General features: G+C 45.1%; 1 protein-coding gene across 1 annotated transcript in view; it reads right to left on the bottom strand.

The window, feature by feature from the left end:
- The window catches only part of CCDC91 (coiled-coil domain containing 91), a 1,353,016-nt gene that overhangs the window by 706,630 nt on the left and 633,618 nt on the right, over positions 1 to 12,768 (bottom strand). Inside the window, exon 7 of the mRNA XM_069228181.1 lies at positions 6,067 to 6,144. Within this exon, the coding sequence (XP_069084282.1) occupies positions 6,067 to 6,144 (78 nt within the window). The remainder of the gene's footprint in view (positions 1 to 6,066; positions 6,145 to 12,768) is intronic.

The raw sequence follows: 12,768 nt of genomic DNA, 5'->3' as shown, positions 1-12,768 counted from the left end.
CACTGAGGAAAGGGAAGGATCCCACTCCACCAACTAAGAGGGGCAAGAGCCCTCCCCCCCGCAACAGCAGTGGTCAAGGTGATCCCACCTCAGGCTGGGACACAGCAGCCCCTCACATCAGGCTGGGACACAGCAGCCCCTCACATCAGGCTGGAACACAGCAGCCCCTCACATCAGGCTGGAACACAGCAGCCCCTCACCTCAGGCTGGGACACAGCAGCCTTCAATAGTGGGCATGTAGGCCACCCCCAGGGACTGTTGTACAAGGAGCCCCCCTCCAGAACCAGTGGGCAAGTTCCCCACCTCAGAGACTGTGACCTTGCACTCCCCAGCATAGGAAAAAGGGCATGGAGCCCTCTCCAGAACCAGTGGGCAAGTTCCCCACTTCAGAGACTGTGACCTTGCACTCCCCAGCATAGGAAAAAGGGCATGGAGCCCCCTCCAGAAGCAGTGGGCAAGTTCCCTACTTCAGCTGCAGTGCCCCTTCCCCCTGAGGTGCCTGGCCATTCCCACCATGATGCCCCTACACAGTGTAGTGCGGATTACGTCAGGGAAAGAGTTGGGGCTTGGGCTGTGTCCATGTGGGCCTTTTGTACTTTGGACTGGCCACTGGCCCTTTCTGCACAGTGACTCGTGTATTTTGTTACATGGACAATATGGTGGCTGTTTTCATCCAATTACACTTTCAGTTCTGGAATGCTGTAGTCCTTGCATTATTATGGCGCGTTTCCTGTGACATTGTTTTTCCTCTGTAGCTGTTGTGTGTATGGTGTCTGTTGTTTGTGTGAGGCGGCGGCACTCACCGGCGTTGGTGATCCAGGTGGAGCATGGCATAAAAGAGCTTCGGGAAGACGTGACGTTCCGGTTCCATGGCGGCCTTGATCTTCTCTGTATCTCCGAGAGTGAGTCTTTCGTCTTATGTGTTCTGTTTCCGCCAGGGTTTTGATGGCGTTGGTACTGCCCCGGAAACCCTGGCAGTGTGCTATGTCATAATATGGTGGGTGGTACCTTGTCTTCCGCCTGGCTGTTAATGGCTACCGCTGTGGTGAGTGGTGTTTACACCCTGGCAGTTGGTGTGGTACACTGGCTCTCCATGGGAGTTATCATCCCCAAGGTCATAATTTGGTGGTAATTACCGCCACTTTATCACTCACCGTCAATGTCATAATGACCACCATAATGTATTTTTATCGGGGTCACAAATATTTAAGAGAGAGACATCTGCCAATGTATATCATCTCCTTTCCAGCTCAGTTTAATCATTTTACCGATCTTCTAAGTCACTTAACAGCTCCCTATACATATTTTCTGAAAAAAACACAAACTTTAGAGTGTTGTTATAGTTAGGTGAGGTGCGAAGAACCTAACTGTAAAATATGTTACACAAAATCCAGACATTCACTGAAAAAGACAACGATTAAAGTGACATTATAGTTATGTGTTCAAATGGGGCACAATATAGTGCTAAAAAAACAAAAATCATTCAAATACAGCAATTATAATTTAGTAAACTAACTATAACTTGCACAGCGATCATGCATTGCTTATGACGTCACATAATATTTCACTCATAACATGTTAATTGGCATCACTGTAACCATCAGACATGACATCTTAGTCTTTGTCTTCAGCCAGACCCTTCTTCAAATCCTCATCAGGGCTTGGACTCAGTGCCTAGGCACTGGCAAGGGTCTGCATACAACCCTTCACAAGCATCAAACATCCAATGCCCACAATTTTCAGCTATAAGTCGGATATGTTTGACACAAGGCTTATCCTGTGACCAAGGTCTACATTCACCCCTCTACAAGGGGTCAACCACACTATGCAAAGACTATGTATATATTAAAATGTAGAAACTGAGGGGGCATGGTGTGCATAATAACAATGGACTGGGATGCGGCCCAAGTAATTAACATGGGCTGAGATTAATTCAAGCATTCTATCCACTACTTTTTGTATACTTCACATTTTGGATATAGAGAGCAGGAGGCTGTCTGCAAAGCCTGGTGTCACCCAGACGCTGCGTCCAACATACAATAATATTTGGGCAGTGGGTTGGCCCTATGTGCAGGCCCTGTGGCCAACTCTCACTGCGCCTTGCCTTTGCGAAGCGCAGTGGGGGTTTGGTTGCAAGACCTCGTCTGTGGCCAGGCTCTGCACCACCTCTCCATGACCACCTGACACCTTATTTGCTCAGGACTCAGCCCATCACAACAAAGGTTGCCTGAAGGGTCTATTGTTCAACTGTAAGATTTCATTTACCAAAATACCTGTCCAGAGGCTTTAACACAGTGTAGTAAACCTTAAAAGATCTACATTTACATGTGATTCTCACAATAACTCAGACAGGCCTAATGCTTTCACTGTAAGTTTTCATAACAAATAAGGGTTTGGCACCATAATCAACACAGGCCTACTGTATTTCACATATGCTTTCCCAGAAGACACCTATCGGTAAACAGTCATAACTTGCAAACATGTTCAAAATCATAGGTAGCAAAACAATATACAAAAACAGCAGAACAAGGATTCTCAAAGTGCAAATCTTTTACCTCAAGAGATTGTCACAGAGGAAACAAACATCAATCACTATGGTAATTTGTGAGAGTCCATGTAGCAAAATACCAGTAGTCTACAAGCCTTAGCACTGTGTGAGGAAAGTCCACCCTTAAAGTTTACTGGCTTTAACAAGTGCCTTCCATAACAAATCAATCAAACCTACTGCATTTTTCATTACTTCTCATACTAAACAGATCAAGTCCATAGCCTTTATCATTAACCTGTCACGATAACCAACTCAGTCCAGCTGTATTAGGTATAAGGTTTCCCACAAGGCAAAAAAACACTACACAATCCCGCTTATTCATTGAAAGCACGCATCTTCAGCCCATTCAAAACCTGCACTCAAGAAAATCAACATTTAAGTGGAAACAATGCCCCTCTCTCAGTAATGCTTATAAAGCTTTTTTTCTGTGGCTTCCATAATATTGATAGAAAAATCCTCCTATTGCTGGACCTCTCAGCAGTCAACTATGCCACCCTCATGTGTACCCTGGAGCAATGCCTTTCACAGAATTCTCCTACATTTCAAACCACACCGGTTTGTTCACATGGGGCAAAAGATACCACCAGGTCCCTAAAGACCCCTGTCACCATTGGATCCCTTCAGGGGTTCATTACTGTTCACTATCATCTTTAACCTCTACATAGAGCAGTCTGGTGATCTAACCACGGATAACCATTTCAAGATTTATCAGTATGCCAATGACACACAACTCTGCTTGAAAGTCTCCTCTCTCTGGACATCTAGTGCCTCAAACACTGCCTGCACATCATTCAGACCTTGATGCCTAGCGCCAAACTGAAGCTCATTTCTTTAAACATAATTCTTGTTATTTGCAAACAAAATAACAAACAAGACACTGTTCAAACCTAGTTCAGTGAGATGAATCTTGACAGCTTTGAACTCCACTTTTCACTGAATGCCAAGTCGCTTGGATTCACCATGGGCATCAAAACAGCCTCGTACAAGTTCTGGATGGTGGTAGAGCTGTGCTCCATGGGCACCCAGAATCCCCACTATCACCCCTTAAGGGCATCTTATATGAAGCAGTATGTCTCATACAGCACTTGAGGTAATATGATCACATCACCTCCTTTCAGATGGAACCTCATTGGCTCTCCTTGCAGGCCAGCACATTCATAAAAATCAGAATCACCATTTAAGAAACCATCAGGACCAGCATCCCCACTAATTTTATTGACAAGCTCTCTATCTCTAGTAATTCTCTGAAAAACCACAGCCAGGATACCATTAGTCTGTGGGCTACAAATTGCAGAAAAGAAGGCAACAGGTCTTTTCCATCTAAGCTCCCAGGACCTTGGCCAACATCCGCTTATCCCTCAGGTCTGCTTCAATGCTCCTCCAATTTAGTAAAAAGTTGAAAATGCAACTCTTTATTGAAAACTACACCACAATGCATACCATTCCACACATTTTTCTTCTAGTACTTTTCATCTGTCTTGTTGATTTCGTGCTTGTCTTTGACCATGTATAAGGCTATGGTGCCTTATGACTAGGTTACACCATAGAAACACCACATACGTACATGTAGTCAAACAACTATTGCACTTTGAAGCCATAGCTTAAAGGGGTATAGCTGTGGTCACAAGCTATATCCTGAAAGTTAAGACAGAGATGTAGAACATTATTAGACACACATAAATTTAAGTCAAACAGTTCTGTTACAAACGTAATACTAACTTTGATTGTTGAACTCTCCTGGAAAAGTTTTTTTTTGGTTAGCCTGGTTGCTATATGTTATGACCTCAAATTTAAGTCTTTGAGTTTGGGAAACCCTTCACTGCCTGTACAGAAAGAAGGGCCTAATGTCCTAAGAGACAGGTCAGAAATTGTGAGCACAAATGGTGTACTGACTTTTTTGGACGTGTGAGTAATTTTGTAATATGACATAGGTACTAACATATTGCATCACAAAATTCACGCTTACATGGAATTGTAGAATGGCCTGCTTAACGAAGTTAAATAGGCAGTTTGTTAATTAAGGTCACTGTGATTGGCTAAAAACCAAGGGATGGAAGCCTGTGAGGAACAGCAGACCATGTTCTTTGAAGGCACTGTGCTGAATTTTGAACAAAGGGTTTCCCGTACAGGAAGACATCAAGGGGAGCAAATAGTAGGGACCATTGCCTGCTCCCCGAGAATGCCTGACAAGAATCCCAAAGTGAAGCTGACCAACGTGGGCAGCTTCCTATTTGCTAATGAGTTACAACATCCTTTGAGGTGTTGGTACTTTTTCAATGGTTTACGACTGCAATTATTGTCCTAACCACGGATACATCTTACTGTGAAAATCACAACTTAGAGGGGTTGCCCCTTGCACACTACTCTGCGGTTTAGAATGAGTCGCAAAACTATTTTTTCAATTAAGAAAGGTTTTTTCAAATTGCAAAATGGGTTGAGTACTAAGCACAATGCAATTTTGGAGTTGTAAACCCTATGATTTTGCAAATCAAATGGTTGTAACCGCAAAATGCTTTTACACACTGGGCCATACAAAATAATAGCAGAATTTTATAAATATATATAGGTATCGAATTTGCACTGATACTGGTAGTAGTTAGTTTATATTTAATACATCCCTGTGTTTTTAAATCTTACTTTAAAAAAATAGCCGCCTAATTTTCTGAAATCTGGTTCAATAGCAAGTTCCTATAAATAAAATATTTTTGCACACATTTATTTTGTAGAAAAAAGAAACGAGTGGAATTCGGATGGTTTGAAAGTTACTTCTAGTTATATTCAGGTTTCCACTGAACAATAGACCTGTAAACTACTGAATGAATGGATGGATGGATGAATGTATGCATACATTTTTTAAATAAAGTGCTTTAATAGCAGTCCTGTGCAAAGATCTATTTCAAAGGGCACATGGTCAACACCCACTTGAAATGTATCATTAGAATTAACAATCATGATTCATAAATAGCAGGGAAAAGTGCTTGATGCACCCGTGCAAACATAATCGATGTGCAAAGTGGTTAGTCGATTAAAACCAATAAAGGGCATCTGTACAAATGTGAAGGATTTTCAAACTGGCCTTTTGATAAAACTCTACAAAGTGTATCAGTGTAAAAATAATCGATGTGCAAAAAATGCTACTTGGCTAAACTCAACAAAGTGAATTGAAAAAAATGCATAAAACATTAACCACTAATGGTATGAGAATCAAATTCTCACAAAAACGGTGCAAACTGTTAGAATCTGTAAGTGGTCGTGGACCTGGTATGGGAGCTAATAGTCACACATGATTTAGTTATCAGACTTCCTAGCAGGAGGTATGCAAGGATTACAATGAAGCGCACTTTTGGAATGGGATATCAAGCATGATATTTGTCATGACAGCTCCGGTCAGGGAGTGATGAAGGGTATGATACACTGCTGTAGAATAATGATCCGAGACTGTAATATCCTGTTTACTGTTTTGCACATGTGCACTTAAAATGCATTTGACACATTCCATTGCCTGCTTAGATTCTTACCTTGAATTCTTCCACAATGATGGCCAGGGCTTCATGTCCTGCTTTCCTCAATTCTTCTAGTTCATTTCTGTGCACCTCCTGCAAAATGAAAGAGATAAAAGTTTTTTTATGTACAAACAGACACAAAGTAAATCACCATTAATGGTACCGGTGGTTGAATGTAGAGCGGCTGAAATAAAACTGATCCTCTAAATGTGGTCACATGTTCATTTTAAGTGGGAAAACAAACAAGTTACCTTTGGTAACACATTATCTGGTAGAGGCTCTATGTAGCAGCAGATTTCTTATTTTAGAATATTCCCGAGGCGTCAGACTGGATTCGGAAATATTTGAGTAATCCCCTTACGTGCCGGTTGGTGGCTTTGTTTGGCTTGTCATTGCATCGTTTGCATAATCTGCGCCAGGAATGACATGCATGGTGCCTATATCCATCCCTGCGCACTGACCACAGTTCATAATCATTCTTCCTGCACCAGAAACACAGAACCAAACTGAGGTGGAATGACCAGTGTGCCAAGGTACGGTACTGAAGGACCTCTTCAGTGTGAGGTATACAGTTTGCAAAACAGGAAGGATGGGAGGGCCAGTAAGGAATCTGCAGCTAAATAGTCTCTACCAGATAAGGTGTTATTAACAGCAAGTAACTTGTTTATCTGATAGAGACTTCTAGTCATAGATTCCTTACCTTAGAATATATATCGAAGCGATCTCTCCCTGGAGGTGGGTCTGTGTGCTGTGTTACACTAAGAAGTCCTGGGGGACAGAATGGATGAAATGTCCAGCATACCAGACCCGATTGTCTTAGGCAGTAATGTTTGGCAAATATGTGCCGCCATGCCCATGTAGCTGCCTGACAGATGTCCAGACCTGGGAGTTCTCTAGCTAGTACAGTGGTTGCAGCTTTGGCTCTGGTGGACTGAGCTCTTAAGCCCTCAGTGGGCTGCTTCTTAGCCATGACATAGCAGATTTTGATAGAAAAGACAGATCATTTGGAGATGTTTCTCTTGTGAACTGCCTTGCCTTTTTTCGCACCTGCAAAACCAACAAAGAGTTAAACATCCAACTGGAAGTCTTTGGTACAATAATGTAAAACGACAAATGCTGTTTTGGGGTCCAGAGGATGAAGTCTTCCCTCTTCCTTGATGGGGGAGCAGGGGTCGGAGAAAGTAAGCAGTGTCATGTTCTGCCTGACATGAAAATATGTGACCATCTTTGGTAAGAAGGAGGCATGGATCCTAAGGAACAATTTACAGATTGACAGGATTAACAGAACAAGCCTGTAACTCGCTAACCCTCCTGGCAGATGTTATAGCCACAAGGAACTGTTTTGATTGTCAGCAGTCTCAGAGGGCAGCTGTACATTGGCTCAAATGGTGAACACATTAGAAAGATGCGAACTAAATTAAGATCCCACTGGGGCATAATGAAAGCCACACGGGTGTGGCGGTACATATGCTGCAAATCTTTCAGGCATCGAGTCACAACAGGTGACTTAAGCAGGGAGGGTTGAATCGGCAACCAAGAGAAGTCTGATGTACCCTAAGCTGTACCAAAGTTTGCATTATCCCTGGACAAGGGATAAGGCAAGCAACAGAACTTCAGACAAAGATACAGACAGTGGATCAACAGGTTTAGCAGTTCAACAAACCACAAACTTGCCACATCGGCAGGCGTAAATTGCTTTTGTGGCAGGACGCCCGGCTTCCAGAATAACATCACATACTTCAGAGAAACGTAAAATAACCTCTGCTTTCACCACTCAATACCATGCATGTAGATTGAGAGTATGCAGGTTCGGGTGCAGGACCCTGCCCTGTTGCAGCGGCAGGAGATCCTCTCAACAGGCAGCCTGATCGGAGGACAGACGCTCATGCTCAGAAGTTGGAGATACCATACTCTCCTTGGCTAATCTGGGGCCACTAATATGACTTGAGCCCGGTCTTTCATAATCTTCTTGAGAACTTCATACAACAGTGGCATTAGTAGAAAGGTGTGCAGGAGTCTTGAAATCCACTCAAGTTGAAACGCATCTCTGTGAAAGAGTCACCTTGGAAACTCCAGCTCACAGAACTGCTGACGTTGCACATTCTCAGCAATGGCAAATACACCTAACCAAGGTTCTCCCCAATCTGAGAAGAGACCTTGCACCACCCTCTGGATGGAGACACCATTCATGATCCACGAGGCATCGGTGTCTGAGTTTGTTTGCCCTAACATTAAGAGAGCCCGCCAGATATTGAACCACCAGGAAAATTCTGTTCCTTTCAATGCCAGGTGAATCGCTCTCAGTTACAACAGGTTGATGTGGAGCTGAGACTACTCCAGAGACCAGAGGCCTCAAATCTCCATCGCTCCCAGATGTCTATCTCAATCCAGGAATGACCCATCTGCCACTATGAGCTCTACATGTGAAAAAGAGAGAGGTTTGATGTTGACTCAATAGTGGCCTGTGAGATACCATTGCAGATCTTTTGGTGTTTCCTCCAATATCGGGACCAGGTCTGAGAGATTCCCCCTGATGCTGCACCCACTGGATTTTCATATTCGACAGCAGAGCCCACATTTGCCAACAGGCATGCTTCTACAGCAGGATGCAGGAAGCTGTGAGACCCAACAGCCTCAGAGTCAGTCTTACCGAAGTCCAAGATGGAGGCCAAAACATCATAACCATATCCTGAATATCCTGGACTAATTATTCCAGAGAATACGTCAGAAACTGCACTGTATTCAGAACAGCTCTAATGAAAGGGAGCATCTCAGAAGGAGTCAGGTGACATTGATAATGATCCTCAGTGAGTGCAGGAGGTTCACCGTTGTCTGTTGGTGGGAGATGACTGCATGGGGCGATCTTGCCTTCAACAGCCAGTCTTTGAGACAGGGACAGACTGGTTCCTCCAACCTCTGCAGATGTGCAGCAACCACTGTCATCACCTTGGTGAACACCTGGGGGGTGCTAGTAAGGCCAAAAGGGAGCACAGCAAACTGATAATGCTCATGGCCTACCGTGAACCGGAGGTTAATGCCTAGGGCAGGGAGGACAGGGATATGGAAGTAGGTATCCTACAGGTCCAATGCTACCATCCAGTTATCAGAGTTGAGGGCAGACAGTACCCGAGCCAAGGTGAGCATCTTGAATTTTTATTTTTCAGGAAGAAGTTTAGAGTCTGAAGGTCTAGGATATGGCAGAGTCCTCAATCCTTCATCAGCACCAGAAAGTTAGCTGAAATAGTAACCACAATCTACTTCTGCTGTTGGCACCCTGTTGCTGGCTCTTTTGGCCAAAAGAGTCTGTACTTCCTGTTACAAGAGTGAAAGGTGGTCCTCCATTTCCTGATCGGGGATGGTGGCAAAGGTGGTAGTTTCTTTTGGAAAGGTACGGTGCTGCTACTACCTTTCCAACAAACAATGTAAAGCACCCATTTTTAATATAAGTGGTGCCAAATCCTGCCACCAAAAGGGTGCTCATGATGGTATGAGGCAGTGAGGTTGCGGCTGCCAGGGTGGGGAACGGATGGATGTATTGGTTTGACCTCTGGCTCTAGTTCCCATGAGACTTGTGGGAGACATGTTCATGGCCACAAAAGGACTGTGGTGCCTGCTGACTGTGGGGGCTAGGGAGAAAGGGACACATCTGTTAGCCTCTACAGTAGTCAAGGGAAGAGGATTAAGGGGCAAAGTGGCTGTTGCAGGGCCAGGGTGAGCCCCAATGACTTAGATGTGGCCCGTTGTTTTTAAAATGCTCAAGTGCCAAATATGGCATCTCGCCAAAATGGGGTGGATCCCCATGAAAATGCATGACGAAATGCCTGAACATCCCCTGAAAAGCCAGTTGTCCTCAGCCAGGTGTAACGTTGGAGCGCCACCATGCAACCAATGACTCTTCCCAGTGAGTAGGTCAAATCCAATCCACATGTGATGGTGAACTTTACTGCATCTCTCCCAGCAACAAAAGCTTGAGAGAGTATGGCTCAGGCCTACTTTGAGTCACAGGCAGCAACTGTATCCCACACAATATGGGAATAGCAGTCCAATAAACATGTGTTACTCATTGAATGCAGTGTTAGGCTAGTACAAGATAAAATCCTCTCTCCAAAGGTATCCAGCTTCTTGGAATCCCTATCCAGTGGTAGTGTAGGGACCATGCCAGGACCTATCTTGAAGCTTGAGGTCTGGAACACCAGGCTTTCAGGGCTGGGAAGCTGGGAGAGGAAGGCTGGCTCATCAGGACAATGGTGGTGGGAGATAGTCCTGTGCACAGGAGTGCATGTGCAGGGCTTGGCCCAGGCCCCGAGCAGGATAACAGTGAGGGCTTCATTAATAAGGAGTAAAGGTTCTGAGGGGGACACCACAAGCTGAAGCATCTCTGCCAAGATACTGTTCTTGACCTCAATCATGGGCAGCTGAAGGTCCAGGAATTCAAAATGCCCTTCTACAAAAGAGGGCTCCATCTCTGCCATATTGGCCCAGTCGGTGTCGAAGCTCATGTCGGGCGATGCTAGTCTGGCTTCGTATCGGAGTCGAGATTCACAACAGGTATGGTACCACTGGAACAGTCTCTGGAGGAGGTTGTGAAGTCGTGGCTGAGGCTAATTCAGATCCACGAACACACCTTGAGAGTCCGACTGGTGCAGAGGGGAGCCCTTGTAGGGGTCTCTCCTGATCCCATGGGCCCCAAAGGCACTTCAGAGGGATTCACCACAAAGAATGAGGCTAATGGTCAGTGGGGTTGTTTCGGCTGTGGGAAACTCCCTGAAGTGTGGAGCGGACAGATGTCAGGTGCAGACTCCACAGGGACGACCCGAGGGCAGGGCCTGGATTTGAGGTGCTATTCCCATGAGCTGTCTGATGACTGAGACTGACATGGAGAAATCAAAGAGTGGTTTGAATTCTTGGACTTCTTCTTGGGAGACTTACTTGAAGATGTCCAGGATTGTGACGATGACCAGCGCAAGCGACTCCAAGAGTGGTACCCTGAACCTTCCTTATTAACAGGACCCGGAGCAGTGCAGAGTTGCATGGCGAGTGGCCAGAAGCTGTATAGTCTGCTTTTGAATGGCCTTTGGATTAATGGTCCTGCAAAGCGCGCAAGCCTTCTGGTTCCAGCCACCACAGACACACGAATTGGAGGTCTGTCACCGACATTTGTCTGTGACAGGTCACACAAGGTTTGAAACCAGTAGGTTTCTTCAGGAACATACTCACAAATATTAGAAAAAGGCCCACTGGTTTGAATTAATCAAATCATTAGATAAAGTCAGTCAAAAAGCGACAGGGGGGATGTTGTTTGGATCTGTGTTAATGGCATGGAAAGAAAGGAACTGAGGTCAGCGTGCTGGGCGGCTCCTACATAGGCAATGTCCAAGTAATTTTTGTGGTGTATGCTGCCAACGATGCCACATGGAGACAAATTATGCCACTTACCAATGTGCAAGGGGATTGCTAAAATATTTCTGGATCCAGGCTGACGCCTAGGGAATATTCTAAGGTAAGGAATCTGCAGCTAGAAGAATCTATAGATACTGATATACTGACTTATATTTTAACTCGGAATGCTAAAATCTAGTTTGTGGGATGGGCATAGGGGGGTATTTGTCCCACCTCCCAGTGCTTTTTTTCCCCAGGAAGGCCTCTGTACCTCCGCTAAACCCCATTCCCTTTGTTTTCGTTGGTTATTTTTCAATAGCTGTCTGCCACTGAACCAACTCAGCTGTTTGCATTGTCATGGAGATATTACGACGAATACCTTTACCCTGAATGCTTTTACCACACATGGTAAGTATATCTGAGGTAAGTAAAATTTAATATATATTTATATATATATAGTCACTTAAAAAACAAAGGTTACAGGGACGTTATAGTTGGGCTCACATTTCAAACGTAAAAAACCATAGAAATTCAGTAGTTATTTCAAGTACCGATATCTTGTGCCCTAAGGTAACTGTAACTTGACGCAGCCACCATGCACAGTTTCCTCAGTAATAATTTTATAGGAAATGTTAAAGTGATAAGTTCAATGATGCCACAGAAGATATCATGACCGACATAGTACATGGGGTAATTAACAGTGCATGGCAAGGGCGTTGGTTATAGTTACCTTAGGGCATGAGTTATAGTTACCTGAAATAACTAACTATAACTATCCGTGCAGACCCCTAGCCCCAGGGACCACCACTTCACTGGGGTCAATTACTATTTTACAGAAGGGAAGGGGCCACACAACCTCCCTTCCCTCTTTTGCATGAGCTGGCCCCAGGGAGGTGGTGGTCCCCGGGGCCGTATATGGCCCGGGAGGGGTGCTGCGCGGTCAACCTCTCTTCTGTAAAATAGTATTTGGCCCTGGGGAGCTGGTGGTCCCCGCAGCCGTGTAGGGCCTGTGAGGGGGGCTGTGCGGCCAACCTCCCTTCTGTAAAATTGGAATTGGCCCCATGGAGGTGGTCGTCTATGGGGCTGGACCCCCTCCTTTACGTTAATTTTAACCCCAGGGAGATGGTGGTCCCTGAGGCTTCAGAAAACTCCAGGAGGGAGGTCCGTGTGGCCCCCTCCTTTCTTTGAAAAAGTCCCAGGGAGGTAGTGGTCCCAAGGGCCGTATATGGCCTGGGAGGGGTGCAGTGTGGTCAACCTCCCTTCTGTAAGATAGTAGTTGGCCCTAGGGAGGTAGTGGTCCCTGAGGCTTCAGAAAGCTCCAGGAGGGAGGTCCATGCG

This window comes from Pleurodeles waltl, chromosome 4_1 (genome assembly GCF_031143425.1).
Source record: "Pleurodeles waltl isolate 20211129_DDA chromosome 4_1, aPleWal1.hap1.20221129, whole genome shotgun sequence".
Classification (NCBI taxonomy): domain Eukaryota; kingdom Metazoa; phylum Chordata; class Amphibia; order Caudata; family Salamandridae; genus Pleurodeles; species Pleurodeles waltl.
Note: the sequence above shows the minus strand (reverse complement) of the source record. Positions and strands in the feature narration are given on the sequence as shown.